Genomic DNA, 21199 nt, shown 5'->3' with positions numbered 1-21199 from the left:
ACCACGAGAGAGAGAGAGAGGAGTCCAGAGGAGCTGGGACTTGATCTCACGCCAGGCGAGAGCTCCGACTTCATGATCATCCAGACCAAACCTGACTGGAGCTCAGAATCTGAACCCTGCGAGAGAGAGAGAGCTGTTCTGTGTTTAGGGAACTTGGGTCTTATTGGCTATAAGATACCTCAGTACCTTTGTGACATCCAGAATTGCAGAGAGAATGATTTAAATTTAATATAATACAAATTAATAAAAAATTTTGTGTGAATTATTACTCTTTTCACCAAAGCTGTGCCAGAGCACAAGGAATTCAGGTGCCTCTGACTTTTTCAACAGCTGTATGCTCGGTTGTATTCTAGAGAAATCACTTACAACTTGAGGGTTATGATAATTATTTTACTTGTTGAATAAACCACTCTGTCAATTCCTGTTATTCATCATTTTCATGTCCCCCCTTTGTAACAATATTATATTTTGTGTTTATTGTGTTTCTCAGCTGCTAGAGCTACCAGCTCTGCTGAAGCTGCTGTTTCACAGACAACCTGAGTGACATGGAAATGACTTTATCAAGAGCACTGAGGGCTGATAACAGGAGGCACTTTACAGCACTGCTGTCCTGCAGCTCAGTGTGTCTGTGAGCCTGTCCACTCCCAGTCCAGAACTGGTCAGTGTGTCTGTGAGCCTGTCCACTCCCACTCCAGAACTGGTCAGTGTGTCTGTGAGCCTGTCCACTCCCACTCCAGAACTGGTCAGTGTGTCTGTGAGCCTGTCCACTCCCAGTCCAGAACTGGTCAGTGTGTCTGTGAGCCTGTCCACTCCCACTCCAGAACTGGTCAGTGTGTCTGTGAGCCTGTCCACTCCCACTCCAGAACTGGTCAGTGTGTCTGTGAGCCTGTCCACTCCCAGTCCAGAACTGGTCAGTGTGTCTGCAGCAGGGCTGTCCACTCCCGCTCCAGAACTGGTCAGTGTGTCTACAGCAGGGCTGTCCAGTCCTGGTCCTGGAGGGGTCAGTGTGTCTGCAGCAGGGCTGTCCAGTTCTGGTCCTGGAGGGGCTGGTCAGTGTGTCTGCAGCAGGGCTGTCCAGTCCTGGTCCTGGAGGGCTCAGTGTGTCTGCAGCAGGGCTGTCCAGTCCTGGTCCAGAACTGGTCAGTGTGCCTGCAGCAGGGCTGTCCAGTCCTGGTCCTGGAGGGGTCAGTGTGTCTGCAGCAGGGATGTCCAGTCCTGGTCCTGGAGGGGCTGGTCAGTGTGTCTGCAGCAGGGCTGTCCAGTCCTGGTCCTGGAGGGGTCAGTGTGTCTGCAGCAGGGCTGTCCAGTCCTGGTCCTGGAGGGGTCAGTCAGTGTGTCTGCAGCAGGGCTGTCCAGTCCTGGTCCTGGTGGGGCTGGTCAGTGTGTCTGCAGCAGGGCTGTCCAGTCCTGGTCCTGGAGAACTGGTCAGTGTGTCTGCAGCAGGGCTGTCCAGTCCTGGTCCTGGAGGGGTCAGTCAGTGTGTCTGCAGCAGGGCTGTCCAGTCCTGGTCCTGGAGGGCTGGTCAGTGTGTCTGCTGGTGTTCTGATTGTTCTGACTCAGTTCAGGAAGTAAAGAGCAGCTGCAGGTCATTGTTAACTGAGCTCAGATGACAGACATGACCTCCAGCACCAGGGCTGGACAATCCTCTCAACACCGAGAGCAGCAGGTTTCTGGAACAAGCAGCCCAGTAGGGTGGCCAAGTGACCACAGACAGCTGGACACTGACAGACAGACCAGGCGCCTGTTACAGTGCCTGGACAGGACAGGTGCCTTGAAATTGACACAAGTGTTACAAAGTTACAAAGTGGACAGAATACAAGTGTTTGTGCTGTTTTCTGTCTTCCTCCAATCACAGGGTCTGGACAGCTGATCAGACTGCAAAGAGTCTGGGATTCTCCACACTGTGATAGAAGTCACAAGCACATTCATGACATAGGAATCTACATCATCATCATAATTCCTTAGAGTTATACAGCACTTTTCTGGTCACTCCACTCAAAGCTCTTGAAACCAGTTCAGAGAGGGGGATGATTAGGAGGCCATGATTGGTAAGGGACAGGGAAATTTGGCCCGGACACAAAGGGTAACACCCCTACTTTTTCTGAGAGACACCCATGACCACAGAGAGTCAGGATCTTGTTTTTACGTCTCATCCAAAAGACAGCACCTTTTTACAGTCTAGTGTCTCCATCACTGTACTGGGGGATGAGGACCCACACAGACCACAGGGTGAGCACCCCCTTCTGGCCCCACTAACACCTCTCCCAGGAGTATCTCATCCAGGTACTGACCAGGCTCACACCTGCTGAGATTCAGGGGGTTGACAGGTGAGAGTTTCAGGGTGATATAGCTGCTGACGTTATATCATGATGAAGATGAAGATGAAGACCAAATGTCAAATATTCAGAATTACAGAGTTTATTTAATACAGAAGTAGTTCTATCTGAGTCCAGGCCATGACAGTGAAGCAGCAATGTCCATCATGTAGAAAGCGACTGGCATTCAGCTGACGTGTTAGTCTGTGTCTGATGGTGACCCAGCTAGTCAGCCGTGAATCTGGAGAATTTACAGGTGAGAGATAAAGAAAACACCTGTGACTCAATTTTACTGATTTACTGAAAGAAGTGATTGATGCAGAGCAAATAGAATAGAGCAATAACATGGACTGAAAGTAGAAAGTAGAACAGTTTGACACAAGCCAGTAATAATTTCATTTTCCAAGAGAGCCCCTCCCACAGGTGATGTTGTTTCTGGTGACTGAACGAGTAGCGTTGAGAGCAGATGTGGACATACCCAGCAGTGGGTGGAGAAAACAACACCCAAGAAACAGAAGAACAATTTCAAATGAAAAAGACTAAATGATTTACATTCCAGGAGAGAGATTCAGACAATGTGCTGATTCAGTCTGTGTGACTGACAGGACAGATGATCAGTGGGGCTGAGTTTGTACCTCCCTGATGAAGACCAGGGCTGAAGTATGGAAAGAGTTTCTCAGTGAAGGAGGCAGTGAAGGTGTAGATATGAGATCTGTTGTCCACATTGTAAAAGGAGACCTGTCCCCCCTCATAGTCCACATACACCCCCACCTTCTGGGGCTTCTGGCTCAGGGGGAGGAGGACTGAGGAGTCATCAAGAGCCTCGTACTCATTCCCATTCCTCAGCCACACAGTCCAGTAACCATCCTCAGGGCTTAGTGGTTTGTTCTCCTTCCTGTTGATGGACTCTCTGGCGACTCCTAAATCCCAGTCAGTCTTCTCCCCCACCTCCACCTCCCAGTAGTGTCTCCCTGAGGTGATCCCATCCTTTCCCAGGACACAGACAACAGTATCAAATCTCTCTGGATTGTCAGGGAGATCCTGTCGTGTGTTTCCATCTCTCACTTGTTTCCCATCCTCAGACAGGATGAGATCAGGATGAGCTGTATTGGGGTCCAGAGTCACATCAGCTGTGGATCAGAGAGCAGACAGACAGGATGAAATGATCTGTATCTCACTCCTCTCTCAGATGAAAGTACAGATGCAGGTGTCTAGAATGTGTATCAGGATTCACACCAGCAGGAAGCTCACTGCAGTAAACTACAGTTCTGTTCAGTCTGCTGATTTCAGCTGGACTGGGCCTGCCTGTCCTGAGACACCCAGGGCATTCAGTGACAAAGATAAAACTGATGGATTAATTAATTACACAAAACCCGTTTTCCTCTTCTCCACTGTTCTGGTACAGTTTGCACGTGATGCCTGCAGTCACAGGTTCACATCACTGGTTTGGGTTGAACTCGTCTGCAGTCACTGGCGCTTGTTTGTGTGCAGCAGGTAAAAATAAAGAAAACACTTCAGAAAGCGTCAGGATTGTGTGGCCAGCGTGTAGTGGACATTACAGTGTGGACAGGACCGGTCCAGATGCTCTGGATGTGTTCTGATATGACTGGAGAGACTGGCCAGGCAGACCTGTGGAAATGGGCTCTCCTGGGTTGGTCAGGACAGACAGGCCCAGCCCGGCTGAGATGAGCTGTGAGCGTGTGCAGAGCTCTCACACTGCGAGAGTCTGGCTCCTGTGGGAGAAAGTGTCTTTAAATCTGAAGGAGACCTGATGATCCACTGTGTGCAGATCACACTGCTGAGGACATCTCTATACTGATGGATACATTATTTCACAAGAAGAAAAATAAGCAAACTGTCTTTTCATGGTTATTCTGGTTCCTCTCTATCAGTTAGATTGTATAAGTCTCGTTAAGACAAAATTCTTAGAACCTGAAATTGCTGCCACTTCATTAACAATAACAGGGACCTGAGTCACACAGGCAGTAACTGCAAGCTTGTCTCCTCCTGCGCTGCTGAGGACAGTAATAAAAAGGATCTGTTGTTTGTGTGTGTTAAGAGCTGTCTGTCAGTGTATTGAACGCCGTCACCTGAATTAAGGCTGAAGTTGTCTTTACACAAGACAGGGGAACCCGAGAGAGAACAGACAAAGCTTGTGTGTGTCTTTTTTTCTTGTTCGTTACACACAAATCAGTGTAATACGTATGGAAACCTGAAAAACAGACATTGTGGGTCAGTTGTAACGAAGTGACACAGCGCACTAACTGGAGCTCAGCCCCTGGTCAGCACACAGCTCCGTGTTAAACTAGCGCGCCAACTTCAGACCAAGAGCAACGAACTTGGCCGCTGAAATCAGTCCGCAGCTCCGAGCTGAACCTGCTCTCCACTGCAACGAGCCCAGAGTGAGAGCTGCTGCCCTCTAGAGGTGACTGGAGTACAGGACTGACTCCCAGCGCCTCTTCACATGGGGAGACAGCTCAGTGTGGGACAGGCGGAGCTCTGGATCACAGGAGAATAGAGGGGAAACAACACCGGCACTATGGCAGGAAGTCATGTGTCCGTCGCTTGGAAAATGATTGTAATGTTTGACTAAAACTGCTTTCCAGTTAAACCACATTCATTAATAATGAACTTTATTGATGTGTTTATTCATAAAAACTAATTTTATTGTATCTATTAATGTATTTAATGTCTATTAATACAAGTAATTTATTAACAATGAAATTATTGTACATCTTTATTAGTAGCTGTATGTAAAATATTTTGTATGTGACAGTGTTTTTTCAGATATCCCAGGGAGTGAAGAGAATTGAAATTAAGAAAATATTTAGTGTGTTTTGTCACATCTGGGTGTGATTTGAGCAGATTTGTTATTTATTTGTTGTGATGAGACTCTACAATTGTATTTCTTAAGGGAAAGCAGGGATATTCAGAAATTGGGGGAAAAGATATTTAAGTTATGTAGTTTAAATGTAAAGGTTAAACAAATAAAAATACTGTAATCGCCATCTTTTTAAAAGTGATGATTTGTGTCAGTTCTAGATGAAGGCAGTCTGCAGGAATGGCTGTAAGAGCTGATGGAAGGACAGCTGTGGATATTACTGCACAGAATGATTTAACCTCAATAACTTTCCTTACTCGTTATGACATCAGTTTGCTGGACTAATAATTAATTTACCTCCAGATCTCACTGTTTTCACTGTTTGTATTTGTTGAGCCATGTGTTGGTGACCCTGCTCTTCAAGGCTCAGCTGTGTGAGTCTGCAGGTGTGTGTTCATGCTGAAGATCACGATGGTCAGGTACAGTATAACTCCTACAGGCAGCGCCTGGCTCAGACAGACTACAGAAGGAGAGAACCTGGCAGTTCTGCTGCAGACCAGTGAAGAGAGCTTTCCCTGGATGGCCAGGTGAGAGGATGGAGTCACTGGTACTGAACTCCTCTGTGCAGAACCGTGCGTCTCGAGAGCAGTGCCAGCAGGAAATGCCGAGTGGCCCTCAAGCTAATAGCAGCGAGGGGCCACACCTCCTCCTGGGTACCAGTGCAACAGCTCCAGAGCAGCCGAGAGTTACCATGGAGACACAGCAGGGAGCCCAGAGTCTCCCCCTGAACCAGGAGACACTGACCCACGGTGCGAGGGAGCAGCATCCTGAAACTGAGGACAGGAGCTCGGCCTTCAAGACCACAACAAAATCAGACAAAATGGTGGAGGAGCTTTCTCAGCGCAGCAAAGAGGGACTGAGTGAGGCAGAGCAGGGACAACCAAGGACTCTGCTACGAGAGTTTGCAGATGTGTTTGCTGGAAGAGAGGAAGACTGTACTCGTACAAACGAAGCTCAGAGCACCACCGACACTGGTGAAACAAGACCCATCTGCATCCCTCCTCCCGCCTGGCCATCCACAAGAGAGCCGAGGCAGAGGAAGCAGTCCGGGGTCTGACTGCAGCAGGGGAGATCGAGCCCTCTGACAGGCCCTGATCTCCCCCTGCAGAAGGACGCTTCACTGCTGGTCTGTACAGACTACAGGGACTCAACAACGTCACCAGGAAGGACTCTTGTCCCCTGAGCCACACTGACGAGGTGCTGGATTATGTCTCAGGGTAGCGCTGGTTCAGCTCTCTGGACCTGTACAGCAGCTACCGGCAAGTTGAGGTCCCCAGAGGTCAGGCCAGAGACTGCCTTCTCCAGAGGTCAGGGGCTGTGGCAACACACGCTCCAGCCTTCTGGACTGTGCCCTGGCCAGCCAGCTCTGAGCGGCTGATGGGAAGGGAGCTCAGTGGCGTGCCCAGGTCAGAGTGCCCGGTGTGCCTGGATGACCCTCATTCTCCAGGTCCTGGACAAGTGAAGAAAGGTCAGGGACCTCATGAGGAGGACAGGTCTCAAGACTCACTGAAGACATGAATCTCCTACAGCAAGTGACTTGTTTCCTGGGAGCTTCTGAGCCAGAAGGGGTCTCCACAGCCCCTGAAGAGGAGCCACAGTAAACTCCTGGCCAGCCCCCCGGTCAGTTCAGGACTGGGAGACTCCAGTACATCCCCAGGGTGATGGGTTACTGCTTCAATCTGACACCTGCTACACAGCTCACTGCCGCCCACCAGAAGGACTGGGGCAGACACTCTAGACAGCTTGTTCCAGTCTCCCACCACTCTCTGTGTAAAGGTGTTTGTTCCAGAGCTCATCCTCCAGTGCCTGAGCCAAGTTTACCTTATTTAGTTTACTTTAAACATGAAAGAAATAATTATGTTCCTTGTGCTGTCATTTGTGTACTGGCACGGTATAAAATGTATTTAGGCGAAATGTGTTTAGTAGTACAACTCTTTGGATAAACAGACAGCAATATTGCTAGGCTTTCCTTAGTTTACTTCGCCTGTTTTGAGTCGAGCAGCTCAACCTGAATGATCACAATGTGTCGCTACATATGCGCAGGGACAGACGCGATGAAATTCAATTTCATCAAACTACAAGGGGAGATAGAAAATTCTTTTAAAATGAATTATCATCCGACATGCACTCAGCTACTGGGAAAGAAGCACCGACAGGAAGCATTTTGACCCTGAGCCAGCGAGTGACGTCACGCTTCCTCTGTTCAGAACGATCCTCGTGCCCCTGAAGTCCCACTGTCATGCCCAGTACACCTAGAGGGCGCTCTGCTGCTCTCCTGATCCTAGTTCCCTGTGATTATTCGTGTTGTGTAGCCTATTTACTTCCTGTTTCTGCTCTGCTCTTCGCTCAGCGTTGAGGTTCGGATGTCCTGAGACCCTCCTGGCACCAGGTCGCCCCACGTCCGCTACCTGAGGGCCTAGGTTTCTATACGGCTTCTCCTGAACAGCTGAGCCCGGCTAACCCCTGTCTCGCTGCTATGCATAGGGTCTTTACGCTCTCCTGTCATTCCATGGTTCGTCCTTTCCGACATCCGTGACACCCACCTGCTCTGCGTCACAGAGGAGCAACTGCAGGAGAGTTTAGGGCAACTGGGATTTCCTGGGGTACAGCTGATAAGGACATCTCAGGTACTTTGCTCACAACATTAAACACATCAGCTGTGTATAAAGCAGGAGTTACAACATGTCCCCCTGTTAGAGTAAGAGCCTGTATTGACCCCTGTCACCCTGCTGTGACCTTTGTAAATGACAAGTTCCTGTCAGTGACAACAGACTCACCTGCATGTTTGCGAAGCCTCTCAAACTCTGCAAACAGAGAGAAAGATGTTACAGAGCTGAGAGCACATTCCTGCTGGAGTCTGGTCTCCAGGTGTGCAGTGTTGTGTGTTGTAGTGCTGTGCTGATCTCTCAGGCAGGACAGTAACACACAGGAGTGTGTTGTCTGGCCAGTGGAGCTGTGGGTCTGTAAGAGACACTGACAGCTCATCTAGCTTGTTATCACACAGTCCAGCTCCACACCTCCCACTGCCTCCAGTACAAAGACAAGGACAGGAGTGACTGAGCAGCCTCCTCACAGGAGTCTGAGCCCTTTCTCTGTTCCAGAGCTTCTGACTGTGAAGCACTGAGGCAGAGCTGAGGCTCAGGGACAGAGAGCAGTTCAAACTCCCCTGTGGGAGGAGCAGCATCACACAGCACTTTCTCCAGCTGAACACACCCCTGACACACAAGATCACCCTGCTGCACACCTGATCTCAACACAGAGAGCAGTGAGACACACCTGATCTCAACACAGACAACAGTGAGACACACCAGTTCACACACCTGATCTCAACAGAGACAGCAGTGAAGACACACATGTTCACACACCTGATCTCAACACAGACAGCAGTGAGACACACCTGTTCACACACCTGATCTCAACACAGACAGCACTGAGACACACCTGTTCACACACCTGATCTCAACACAGACAACAGTGAAGACACACATGTTCACACACATGATCTCAACACAGACAATAATGAGACACACCTGTTCACACACCTGATCTCAACACAGACAACAGTGAAGACACACATGTTCACACACATGATCTCAACACAGACAACAGTGAAGACACACCTGTTCACACACATGATCTCAACACAGACAACAGTGAAGAGAAGCCTTTTCTCACCCCAGAGAGCAGTGTTAACACAGCCTGTGTGAGATGGGCAGTGAAAATTTAGATTCTGTACTTGTGTGCAATGTTCCCTCTAATTTCTAATGGTCTGTGTGTGCAAACATTTCAAGTTGTGCAACTTTATAGTCATTCTCAAAGCTACTATAAATTGTACATGCATGTTTTAAGAGAAAGTATGAGCTACATACTTTTTGATGCAAATAAACAGGAAATTAATATGAATATTGTTTTATTCTTATGTTATGCAGTTTATAATGCAAATAAATATCACTACAGTTTGTACAGTGTACAAATAATTTAGTGCATTTATTTTTTCTCTCTCCTGTCTTTGGCATTTGCCCATTCTGTGTAAACCTTATCCAGACTAATGAGCCCTCCATCCAGATTAAAGCTTTTATTTCTCATCAGCATATCCACATGACACTCTCCTAAGCGGTGTTTTTGAGTGAATTCATTGAGCTGAAACCCCGTTCACAATCAACACTGGATACTAGAAAAGGTCCCCTGATATCCATCAGCTTTCCAAGGTCACAAAACTGTTCATTTTGAAGTGCAAATGTCACCATATCAGCAAAGTTTTAACTAGTTTGCATTTATTATTTCACGCACAGCAAATTTAAAGTCATTTAGTTGTGCTGCTGCACCATTAACTTTGCCCAACATCACTGACGCACCGTCCGATGTAAACATCACCATTTTCCACAGGTCAAGATGGTGGTAAAACTGCTTGACTGCCAAAACACTAGAAGAAAAATCACATGCCTGCAGCTGCACTATTCCACCAAAATAAGTTTTATACACAGTAGAATTTTTAGGCTTAAATTTGAAGTGAGGCATTTGTTGACAGGTATGTCTGTGCTTTCATTAACTGCTAACGTATGAAAATCTGCTGATGCTATTTCCTCAGTCATTTCTGTTTGACAATGCTGTTGATAATCTCCAAAAATCAAAATGTGTAATTTTTGCTTTGCTAACTTTCAGGAATTTTAACATACTTTGTCACATGTTCATAAACGTCTTGACCTGAGAGTTATTCATTTTAATGGCTAACAGAACACTGTCGATAAGCACTGTAATCTCCTCTGAGTTTGAACATTTTCATTCTCGTTTCTCTGGACTTTCATGCAGCAGCCCTATAGCTCGTAGTGAAGGATTTTGGTGTCTGAGTTTTTGTACACCATCAAGACGTGATTTTCTTGTGAGATGACCCTTTAAAACGTCAAGTTTCCAAATGTCATCCCCCTCTTTCAACTAGAAAATTCTCCTGGAACTTTCACATCACGACAATACAAACATTTAACACCATTTTTTTTAATCAAACATAAATATTTTCCATAATGGAACATTTATCAAATTATGGGATTCATGTTGTTCTTGTATACTCTGGAGTAGCAGTTTCTACCATTTCTCAAGCCATCCCACACTAAATGAGCTTGCAGTTCTTTTGCGCTTAACGCCCTTCACCTCTTTTGACATGGTGAATCGATATTTTTATTTTTTTAATAAAATAAACTTTTACGTGAGTAATACAAATTTGAACACAATTAGGAAAAGGCTGTTTGTTGTGAAGCACAGAGACCCAAAAGACCGGGACAGCGATTCAGCGAGCCCAGTCACAGAGAGAGTGTGGAGTGAGCATGAGAACATGAGAACATGAGGTACGAGACTACGAGAGCAGAGATATCGATGATCGAGCAGCAGTAATACTGCACACAGTTGGGCCTCTCGCAGACAGGCTCATGTGGTCAATTTTTCAATTGAAGACCGTTTGTTTTATTATGATCATATTTTGGGGGGATTTAATTTTTTGTGAGCAGTTCAATTTTCATAACCTGTGTTTAGAGGGAACATTGCTTGTGTGCAGTTTGTCTCTGGTGTATTGTTTCTGCTTTGCCTTCTCATTTAACTTTATTTCTATAATAATGAAAAGAATATCGAAGACTCATTTCAAAGCTATAAATCTCTGACAGAGAGGGGCTGGTGTTTCAGGTGGGCTGATGCTGGTCTGAGGTTCAGTCACTGTCCAGTTCCCAAGACTCAGATACCTGGCCTTCAGACATGGACCTCAGGTACTGAACTGCCAGTTGGATTCAATACACATGTCTCTGACATTAGGAGCTGTATTGTATATGTGACACTACTGAAGAGCAAAAACCCATTCAACTCCTTTCAACAGTTCTCTGCGTGTTAAACATCCTTACCTCTAGGTCTGCATTTCTCTGAAAGAGAAAGAGCAGTGTGATGTTAGAGACACTGAGAGCTGGTGAAGACTGAGACACAGCTGGAGTGAATGAGTGTGAGAGAGCTGGTGAGGACTGAGACACGGTTAGTGTGAATGAGTGTGAGAGAGCTGGTGAGGACTGAGACATGGTTAGTGTGAATGAGTGTGAGAGAGCTGGTGAGGACTGAGACACAGTTAGTGTGAATGAGTGTGAGAGAGCTGGTGAGGACTGAGACGCAGCTGGTGTGAATGAGTGTTAGAGAGCTGGTGAGGACTGAGACACAGCTGGAGTGAATGAGTGTGAGAAAGCTGGTGCGGACTGAGACACAGCTGGAGTGAATGAGTGTGAGAGAGCTGGTGAGGACTGAGACACAGCTGGAGTGAATGAGTGTGAGAGAGCTGGTGAGGACTGAGACACAGTTAGTGTGAATGAGTGTGAGAGAGCTGGTGAGGACTGAGACGCAGCTGGTGTGAATGAGTGTGAGAGAGCTGGTGAGGACTGAGACACAGCTGGAGTGAAAGAGTGTGAGAGAGCTGGTGAGGACTGAGACACAGCTGGAGTGAAAGAGTGTGAGAGAGCTGGTGAGGACTGAGACACAGCTGGAGTGAATGAGTGTGAGAGAGCTGGTGAGGACTGAGACACAGCTGGAGTGAATGAGTGTGAGAGAGCTGGAGTAGACTGAGACACAGCTGGTGTGAATGAGTGTGAATCTGAAGGAGTGAACAACACAACCTGTTACAACACACACACATGGACTCACCTCGGTCTTCACGTAGCCAATCTGTAAGTGGAAGAAAAGACAGTTAAACAGGTGGAACACCTGGAGTCTGAGGCAGATGGAAACAGGAGCTGCTGCAGCCTGATTCTTCAGCAGTGTCCCAGGTTAACCATGCTCATACCTCTCTCTCAGCAGGAGGGAGACCGGAAGATCTGTTCAAGTACTGTATGTGGACTGTGAGACAGTTTATACACTGACTCCATTAAACCTTATGGGACATGACAGCTGTTCTCCCTGTCTTCTCTTGCATGTGTCGTGTCTGGAATCATTTATTATTACTATTATTATAAATAATAATGATAACAACAATTCTAATAGTGAAGTATTATTAATAATTACTATTAATTTTTAAAGCTCCTTTCCAAATCCAAGATTGTTTTACATAATGAAAAAAAAAGGCAAGAAAAGTATAATACAAGTAAATGAAAAAAGAATGAGCCTACAGGTGTTAAAGATAGATAAGACTTTATTGATCCCGAAGGAAATTGAGGTGTTACAGCAGCCCAGCAGCCTGCAAAAACAGACATCAGAATAGACTAAAAATTAAATTAAAATAAGTACAGCAATACAAAATAAAATATATAGAGTTAGGTGTGTGCAAAATATGTTCATAGTCACTTTAAAACAATAAAATATGTGCAAAGTGTGCATAGGTTTATACAGACTGATTGTCCAAAAAGTACAATGGAGCAACATGCTGTCCATAGAGGAGCAGACGAAGGGCTAACAGTCCTAGCCTAGGGCAGTGTTACACACCCTGACAGCCACCGGGAGGAAAGACCCGTGGAAATGTTCCCTTGAACACCGTAGCTGGAGCAGTCTGTTGCTAAAAGTGCTCCGCTGCCCAGTAACAGTCCCATGAAGCGGATGAGAGGTGTTGTTCATGATGGCTGTGAGCTTGGTCAGCATTCTCCTCTCAGCCACCACCTCCAGGGGGTCAATATGAAAATTATAAGTATTTTAAACTGGAAGATATTTGTGAAAAGACAGCTGGCATTAAGAAATTCCTGTACCTTCAAACCAAAATGTGCTCTGACTGAAATAAATCACCCAAATGTTGGCGAAATATTCAACCAACAGGGCTTTCGATACTAGCAGTGTCACCATGTGATCTCTTAAAGCAGGAAATGTGGAAAAGCTGTACTGAAAATAATGATGCTACAGTATGTGGCAGCACTGGGCCGGAAGGTGTTAATTAAGGAGAACTGCTCAAATAATCCAAATCAAACATTTGAACATTAGGATTTGTGGAAACAAATAAAACTGACCATCACTAAATCCTGAACTGTATCAAACACTAGAAACTGTGCACTAGAGGACTGAGGAACATGAAGGAGAGCAGTGATGAGAGAAACACTCACCGATCTTTCTGTTCAGAGCGCCTGTCAAAGGAAGAGGAGAGAAACAGCAGTGAGACAGAGAGCAGTTTCTACAGGATCTCCCTGAGAGCAGAGTCTCTCCTACAGGACTCCTCTCCTGTGTCTGAGGAGTGAGGAGTCCCTCTGTCACTTTCACACACTCCACACTGACTCCTGCTCCTGACTCACTTCAAGACAACTAACTGACCACCAAGACTTCCAGAGACACACAGGACAGCACAGAAATTCCAATTCAATGCTTATACTGTAAATGCTATTGGCTATTGTCTTTTAATAAGAGTATCTTTTATTACTCAAATATAAAATATAAGCTAACCTACATCAAACACTAGAAAGGTGCACTAGAGGACTGAGGAACATGAAGGAGAGCAGTGATGAGAGAAACACTCACCGATCTCTCTGTTCAGAGCGTCTGTCAAAGGAAGAGGAGAGAAACAGCAGTGAGACAGAGAGCAGTTTCTCCAGGATCTCCCTGAGAGCAGAGTCTCTCCTACAGGACTCCTCTCCTGTGTCTGAGGAGTGAGGAGTCCCTCTGTCCCTTTCACATACTCCACACCGACTCCTGCTCCTCACTCACTTCAAGACAACTAACTGACCACCATGACTTCCAGAGACACACAGGAAAGCACAAAAATTCAAATTCAATGCTATAAATGCTATTGGCTATTGTCTTTTAATAAGAGTATCTTTTATTACTCAAATATAAAATATAAACTAAACTATATCAAACACTAGAAACTGTACAGCAGAGGACTGAGGAACATGAAGGAGAGCAGTGATGAGAGAAACACTTACTCTTCTCTCTGGTCAGAGCGTCTGTCAAAGGAAGAGGAGAGAAACAGCAGTGAGACAGAGAGCAGTTTCTCCAGGATCTCCCTGAGAGCAGAGTCTCTCCTACAGGACTCCTCTCCTGTGTCTGAGGAGTGAGGAGTCCCTCTGTCACTTTCACACACTCCACACTGACTCCTGCTCCTGACTCACTTCAAGACAACTAACTGACTACCAAGACTTCCAGAGACACACAGGAAAGCACAGAAATTCCAATTCAATGCTTATACTGTAAATGCTATTGGCTATCGTCTTTTAATAAGAGTATCTTTTATTACTCAAATATAAAATATAAGCTAACCTACATCAAACACTAGAAAGGTGCACTAGAGGACTGAGGAACATGAAGGAGAGCAGTGATGAGAGAAACACTCACCGATCTTTCTGTTCAGAGCGCCTGTCAAAGGAAGAGGAGAGAAACAGCAGTGAGACAGAGAGCAGTTTCTCCAGGATCTCCCTGAGAGCAGAGTCTCTCCTACAGGACTCCTCTCCTGTGTCTGAGGAGTGAGGAGTCACTCACTGGGACATGTGAATGCACAGTTACTCTGGGACATACAGTGTATCTGTCAAACACTGCCCATGGTACAAGTGAGGCCCAAGAGCACAGACAGTACTCCCCACAATACACACACACAGTACTCCCCATAACACACACACACAAAACTCCCCCCACACAGTACTCCCCCCCCCACACACACAATACTCCCCCTTCACACAGTACTCTCAACCAAACACACAAACAGTACAACCCACAATACACTAATATAATACTCCCCACGCTACAATATTCTCCACAGCACACACACACAGTACTCGCCACAGCACGGATACACACACAGTACTCCTCAGAACATGCACACAGTACCCCCACAGCACACAAATATTACTCACTCTCTTTTGCAACAAGCCTCCCTGCAGAGAAAAGAGAAGAGAAACTGTAACTGCAGAAGCTCATGATCACAAATGGATCTTCAGCAGTATTAACAACACTTCAACAGATCATTTCTATTGTGCTCATAGAATTTCAATACAAATGGAAGATGAACCTGAATATAAAACAATGTATAAAAAATAAAATAATCAGATTAAGAATTTTATTCAAAATAAAAGCTTAAAAAACACCCACATGAATTTAATCTTCCATTGATTAGCTGAGTTAGATCCTAATGAATGCGATAGAGAACTAAACTATGTGATTCTCCTTGCTGAGGGAAAGGCGAGGCTGTGAGGATCAGGCTGCCCAAACCCCCCTCTATTATGAGGACGTACCTTTCTCCCAAAAGTCTGTTTCAAACTCCATTTATAAGGGAGAGACGTGTTCTACAACCTGTATGATGTGAGTAAGCTTTGACTTATTTCCTTCTGCTCTGGAAGACATTGTGTGATGAAGTAACAAACCCACAACTGTCGTGGAATTGTATCGAAGAAGAGCCAAGAGAGGTATTCTCATTCCCTCAGTAAGGTCTTTATTCATATTGCAATATGGGGGCCCTGCTGTCACTCTGCAGAGTGCGTCAGAGACTCAACCTGTTACAAGCAGTACAGGCTTTTTATAAGATGTTGCGCTGTAAGAGGAAGCTCAGCACTTTGTCCCTTCTAACACTTCCTCTTTCCCTAAGAAAATACAGCTTACATCATAAAACGAAAGAAGAAGCACCACTAGATTTGTTTTTCAAAGCTTATCAGTTACTTTCAGCTAATCTAATGACCCAGACAGCATATATTGTTTTGGTACATTGTCCATTGTGGTACAAGTATCCTAAACAGTGCGTACTTTGGTGCGTACTTTGGTGACACACTGTTACATTCTTGTCATATATTTTCCTAAAGCTCTCTACATTTTAAGAATCAATTTACTTATTAGATTTCCATTTCACAACCCTTTCCCTTTGAATTTTACATTAAAATCACAGCAAAATGTCCAGAAAATCCTTGAGTCTTGGTGGTGTAAGAATGATGAATCTGACATGCCTGTCCCTGTGAGAGATTCACTCTGATTCTCTCAGGAAGCTGGTTGTATCTCCCAGACCAGTAACAATGAGGAGCAGCTGATATAGCCACACTGGCAACATTACTACAGATGAAAGAACTGACTGGGACTAATGTTGAGAGACAAATTCAGCACCAGAGCAGACAGGGGTCTGTTTTTGGAGGTAATGTAAGAATATTGTAAGACAAATGTCATTTTGCTTCCCTGGATTTCAAAGGAAGACATAATTACTCTTCTCTTTACATAGAGCATCTGTCAATCAAAGGAAAACAACAGTAAATTACACCAGGAAAACCTTTTCAACAGAAAACGGTTTGAAAAACACTAAGAATTCAGATCAATACCTTTCTTTCCCATTGAGAAAGTGTAGAATTAGATGAATTAAACTAGACAGTCCTGAAATCCAGTGTGTTTTTAAGCAGGGTTACTGCTTACTATCACACTAGTGACAGAACCTGAGCAGAACCACTGGCTGGCATAAATATCTGAAACTAGATTTTCCACAAAGGAAACTGTGCATCTCAACTCAAACACTCAACTGAGCATCAAGAATATTGTCAAAAGAAAATGTAGGTAATCCAGAAAAAACGACATCTACTTTTCTCTCTGGAAAGATTCTCTGTCAATGAAAATAAATAACCAGTCATATTAGGAAAATGTAATGTTGAGCAGGTTTAATAAAAGAGCAAGTGAAACTGGTCAAATACCTCTCTCCCTGCGCAGTTTGACATGGAGATACATGATCACAGCACAGCCAGCAAGAGCACAGAGCAGGAACACCCAGAACACCACCATCCAGGGAGAGACTCGGGGGAAGAGTTCACCTGGAAAACACAGCATCACAGCTGCAGAGCTGCACAGAGTCAGGGCGTCCTGAAGGCTGTGAACAGGAGCCCCTGCTACTCACTGGGGACGTCGATCTCTGCCTCCCTCACTTGGTTCAGCTGCTGCTGTTCAACTCGGCAGGTGAACCTGTTGGTGGCGCTGTGCTGCACGGTCACCTGTCTCCTCACAGTGAAGAGGTCCTGGCTGTCCCTGTGCGTCTCTGTGGGGTCGGCAGTCAGGCTCTGTCCTTCACTGTCCAGCCACACCACTTCAGGCTCTGGGAACCAGCCTTTAGACTCACAGCCCAGCCTGACCCCCTGAGCCTGGTGCGTCTCCAGAGAGATCGCCGTCTGGGTGCCCACAGCTGAAAGAGTTTTTAAGAACAGTAGATATTTTTTAACAAAAGTTAACAAGATAAATAAGAAATTGCTTATTATTTTGGTGATAGAAACACCGGTATATCATTTCAAACTAAGTGTCTGCCAAATATAATATTGCAGTAAAATTCAATAATTAATCATGAACTAAAGAATAACTTACTGTAGACACTGCAATGACGCTAGTATACTCAATAGCATGAGACTGATACTCCCTGTGCATTCATTTGTTTTTTTAAATTGAGAGGTCTGTCCTAGTCTGATGACCCCCCACTGGGATCCTAGAACTAACAGTGACCCCTCTAGGGGAAGACTACATGGTCCTATTCCTTTCAATTACTCTTCATTTAATTACTTAATTAAACTTAATTACTCTCAGTTACAGCTCAATTAACATTGAGCTCCTGAGACAGCAGCAGCAGCTGGTTTGATGTCTTTTCACTAATTACAACCCATGACCCTTCCTCTGTCTGCTGATGTTCCAGTGAGGCAGAGGGAGGTCTCAGGACTCTGCCTGTGCTATCTAGACTCCTGTCTCCCTCATCAGTAAGTGGAGAAAACTGAGACATCACTGGTCAGTGTAGGAAACTCCATCAGACACGAATGCTTCCTGTCAGCCCTGGACCAGCTGGCCCACTCTGATTCTCAACAAAAAAAAAAACAGCCACCTGTACCTCAGTTTGTATCTCAGTGTTGTAACAGATGTGGCTCTGGCGTTGTGCTTAGTGCCACCAGCACCTCTACTGCCAGTTTCTCTTTCTCTGAAGGAAGCCCACATTACTCAAGATACTGAGAAATAAATGAAAACGGAACTGACCTCTAACATCCACTTCAAAGACAGTATCATCGTACCAATCCAGAGACTCAACTACACATCTGTATCTCCCATGGTCAGAGCCTCGCACCCGTGTCAGTTGTAAGGAAGTGTTGCCTTTGCTGAGCTCCTCTGGAAACAGTGCGGCTCTTCCCCTGTAGGTCAGGGCTTGATCTTGCAGCTCTGGTCTTTGCTTGCGGTATAAAAACACAGGTTCAGATCTCTCATCTCTGTACCAGCGGATCTCCAGTCCCTCAGCACTGATCCTGGGTGAGAGGTAACAGGGCAGGACAGTGTCTTCACCAGCCACGGCGACAACAGGATCAGCTGGACCAAGAACCTGAAACGTCTCTGGAGAGAGAAATGAGACACAGACTGAGACTCACATTGTCACACAACATCACCTGTCCCAGACACCCTCACACGTTACAGAGAGAGAAAACACACAATTTCACACTGTCACACACTCTGAGACTCTCACTGTCATACAGTCACACAATCTGGCTGAGACTCTCACAATCACACAATCACACACTCTGAGTGAGATTCTCACTGTCACATAATCACAATCACACGCTCTGACTGAGACTCACAATCACACAATCACACACTCTGAGTGAGACTCTCACTGTCACATAATCACAATCACACGCTCTGACTGAGACTCACAATCACACACTCTGAGTGAGACTCTCACTGTCACATAATCACAATCACACACTCTAAGTGAGACTCTCACAATCACACACTCTGACTGAGACTCTCACTGTCACACAATCACACACTCTGAGTGAGACTCTCACTGTCACAAAATCACACACTCTGAGACTCTCATTGTCACACAATCACACTCTCTTAGACTCTCACTGTCACACAATCACACACTTTGAGACTCTCACTGTCACACAGTCACAAAGTCTGACTGAGACTCTCACTGTCACACAATCACACAATCTGGCAGAGACTCTCACTCTCACAGAACAATAATTCCCTCCTGATTCAAGTTTTCCTGTCAGAGCTGTACCTGGTCTAGAGACAGAGATCTGCTGGACCAGCAGGATGATCAAACACAGCCACTCCGAGTGACCAGTCCTCATCCTGTAACACATAGAGAGTGAGTAAAGACACAGGAGCACTGATTCACCTGATGATCAGTCCTCATCCTGAAACATACTCATAATCCGTCAGTAAAGACACAGGAGCACTGATTCACCTGATGACCAATCCTTTTCCTGAAACACACTCTCACACAGTCAGTAAAGACACAGGAACACTGTTTCACCTGATGACCAGTCCTCATCCTGAAACATATTCTCAATCTGTCAGTAAAGACACAGGGGCACTGATTCACCTGATGACCAGTCCTCATCCTGAAACATATTCTCAATCTAGGTGGGTAGCAGCGTCAGCATGCGTAGGCTGCAAAGGAACAAGTAATAGGTTTATTCCATGCTGAAAAAAATAAGAAAGAGAACACAATGTTTCGGCCGTGGAGCCTTCTTCAGGTGTGTCTCAATCTGTCAGCAAAGACACAGGAGCACTGATTCACCTGATGACCACTCCTCATCCTGAAACACACTCTCACACAGTCAGTAAAGACACAGGAGCACCGATTCACCTGAGGACCAGTCCTCATTCTGAAACACACTCTCACACAGTCAGTAAAGACACAGGAACATGGATTCACCTGAAAACCAGTCCTCATCCTGTAACACACAGTCAGAGAGTGAGTAAAGACACAGGAACACTGATTGACCTGATGACCAGTCCACATCCTGAAACACACTCTCGCAGAGTCAGTAAAGATATAGGAACACTGATTCCCTGATAATCAGTCCTTATCCTGTAACACATAGTCAGAGAGTGAGTAAAGAGAGAAACACTGATCCTGCACTGTGTTGTTTCACTAGTCTGTCTCATAGCTTAGATGTCCTGAAAGTCTTTTGGAGTCCAAATGAAGCTATTTAAAAATCAGTGTTTTAAATGCCCTGGGAGTGTTCTGTGACTTTTCTATTGCTTTCAAAGTTCAGTGTATAACACAGGATACTGACATCACTCTATGAAATGAACCAGGTTCAAGTCACAATGCTTGATAAAGTCAATGATTCATGAAGCAACCACAGTAAAAGACCACAGTACACTAATACTGACAACCTCACACTGTCAACAAAATACAGATCCGGGCTCAATTCTAATTGACTTCAAAGAACAAAGACATCCAAAATGTCAACAGAAACTGCATTTAAACAGGATTTACTGTAAAGAGGACATAGTAATACAGAGAGACAGCAGTACTGTTCAGACAGCAGAGTTCTTACTGTTGTTCAGAGTGGAAAATACTGGAGTCATTTAGTGCCACAACAGGGAATCAGTCACTGAAGAAGTACAACCAAGGCACAGTCTGTCTTCATGTCCCCCTGCCTCGTTCTGCTCAGAGACAAGAAAACTACTTCCTGTTCACATTTCAGGAAGTTCTGAACTAAAGAACTCGAGTAACTTTTACTTTCATCTTCAGCAGGACAGATCTGCCCAGTGTCAGGTAAATACACGCATTTTAATACACTGATGTGTGAACAGGCTGCCCTTGGCCAGATGTCAGGAGGCAGTGTGCTGGACTATAAGTCTGCCAGGAGAGTCTGCCAGATGTGCTACAGTGCTGCTGTTGTGTGCAGGGAGGCCTGCTGTCTGTCTCACAGCTGTACAGTTCACTGTGTCTGCTCACCTGCTCACAGCGCAGTCAGGACCTGGACACTTCCTCAGGCTCCTGGATCCAGTCTGGGAGCTGCTGTGTCCAGTGGATTCTCACCCCGGAGACGCAGGCTGTGTCTCTGCCGCTCGTGCTGTGGGCTGCAGCCAGGCTGGGTGAGCTGTGCTGAACACAGGAAGCTTTCACTTTCTCTTCTGTCTGAAGGGACACACCCCTCATCTCCACACGCCCAGCCTGATCAGCGTGTCTGGAGACAGAGGCATCATGTCTCAACTGCAGGGTCCAGTGAAGACACCTGGATTCACAGCCTAAATTAAAACAAGGGTGAAGATCTCTTTCTAATCTGTGAGCTCTGATTCCCACAATCCAGAGCATCACCGCGGATCTCGAATTACTTCCACA

At 45.7% G+C, this 21199-nt stretch overlaps 3 protein-coding genes across 3 annotated transcripts in view; all 3 read right to left on the bottom strand.

Annotated features, from left to right (window-relative positions):
• The window catches only part of LOC148660426 (E3 ubiquitin-protein ligase TRIM39-like), a 46525-nt gene that overhangs the window by 16116 nt on the left and 9210 nt on the right, over positions 1-21199 (bottom strand). The gene's annotated exons all lie outside the window — the stretch shown is intronic.
• LOC148660428 (zinc-binding protein A33-like) lies at positions 2403-9573 on the bottom strand. The gene is made up of 4 exons (XM_088638158.1): positions 9552-9573; positions 7974-8000; positions 5887-5988; positions 2403-3445 (listed from the first exon to the last, which is right to left on the bottom strand). The coding sequence occupies exons 1-4, from the start codon at positions 9571-9573 to the stop codon at positions 2901-2903; spliced, it is 696 nt and encodes a 231-aa protein (XP_088494284.1). The 3' UTR covers positions 2403-2900.
• Positions 11050-21035, bottom strand: LOC148660427 (butyrophilin subfamily 1 member A1-like). The gene is made up of 12 exons (XM_088637833.1): positions 20897-21035; positions 20813-20852; positions 19115-19188; positions 18094-18441; positions 16982-17263; positions 16782-16898; positions 14976-14996; positions 14052-14072; positions 13648-13668; positions 13239-13259; positions 11860-11880; positions 11050-11096 (listed from the first exon to the last, which is right to left on the bottom strand). The coding sequence occupies exons 3-12, from the start codon at positions 19185-19187 to the stop codon at positions 11065-11067; spliced, it is 957 nt and encodes a 318-aa protein (XP_088493959.1). The 5' UTR covers position 19188; positions 20813-20852; positions 20897-21035; the 3' UTR covers positions 11050-11064.

This window comes from Lepisosteus platostomus, chromosome 6 (assembly GCF_059453375.1).
Source record: "Lepisosteus platostomus isolate fLepPlt1 chromosome 6, fLepPlt1.hap1, whole genome shotgun sequence".
Taxonomy (NCBI): Eukaryota; Metazoa; Chordata; class Actinopteri; order Semionotiformes; family Lepisosteidae; genus Lepisosteus; species Lepisosteus platostomus.
The sequence above is the reverse complement of the archived record's forward strand: the minus strand, read 5'-3'. Positions and strand labels throughout refer to the sequence as shown.

Excerpts from the sequence above, each read along its gene's own strand:
- LOC148660427 (XM_088637833.1), bottom strand. The coding sequence starts at position 19,187 with ATGAGGACTGGTCACTCGGAGTGGCTGTGTTTGATCATCCTGCTGGTC. Across the intron at positions 14,073-14,975 it reads GAGGCTTGTTGCAAAAGAGA|ACGCTCTGACCAGAGAGAAG; the intron begins GTGAGTAATATT and ends TTCCTTTGACAG. Across the intron at positions 11,881-13,238 it reads CGCTCTGAACAGAAAGATCG|ATTGGCTACGTGAAGACCGA; the intron begins GTGAGTGTTTCT and ends TTCCACTTACAG.
- LOC148660428 (XM_088638158.1), bottom strand. The coding sequence starts at position 9,573 with ATGGTGATGTTTACATCGGACG. Across the intron at positions 8,001-9,551 it reads GGTGATGTTTACATCGGACG|AGTTTGAGAGGCTTCGCAAA; the intron begins GTGCGTCAGTGA and ends CTCTGTTTGCAG. Across the intron at positions 3,446-5,886 it reads CTCCCTGCTGTGTCTCCATG|CTGATGTGACTCTGGACCCC; the intron begins GTAACTCTCGGC and ends TCTGATCCACAG.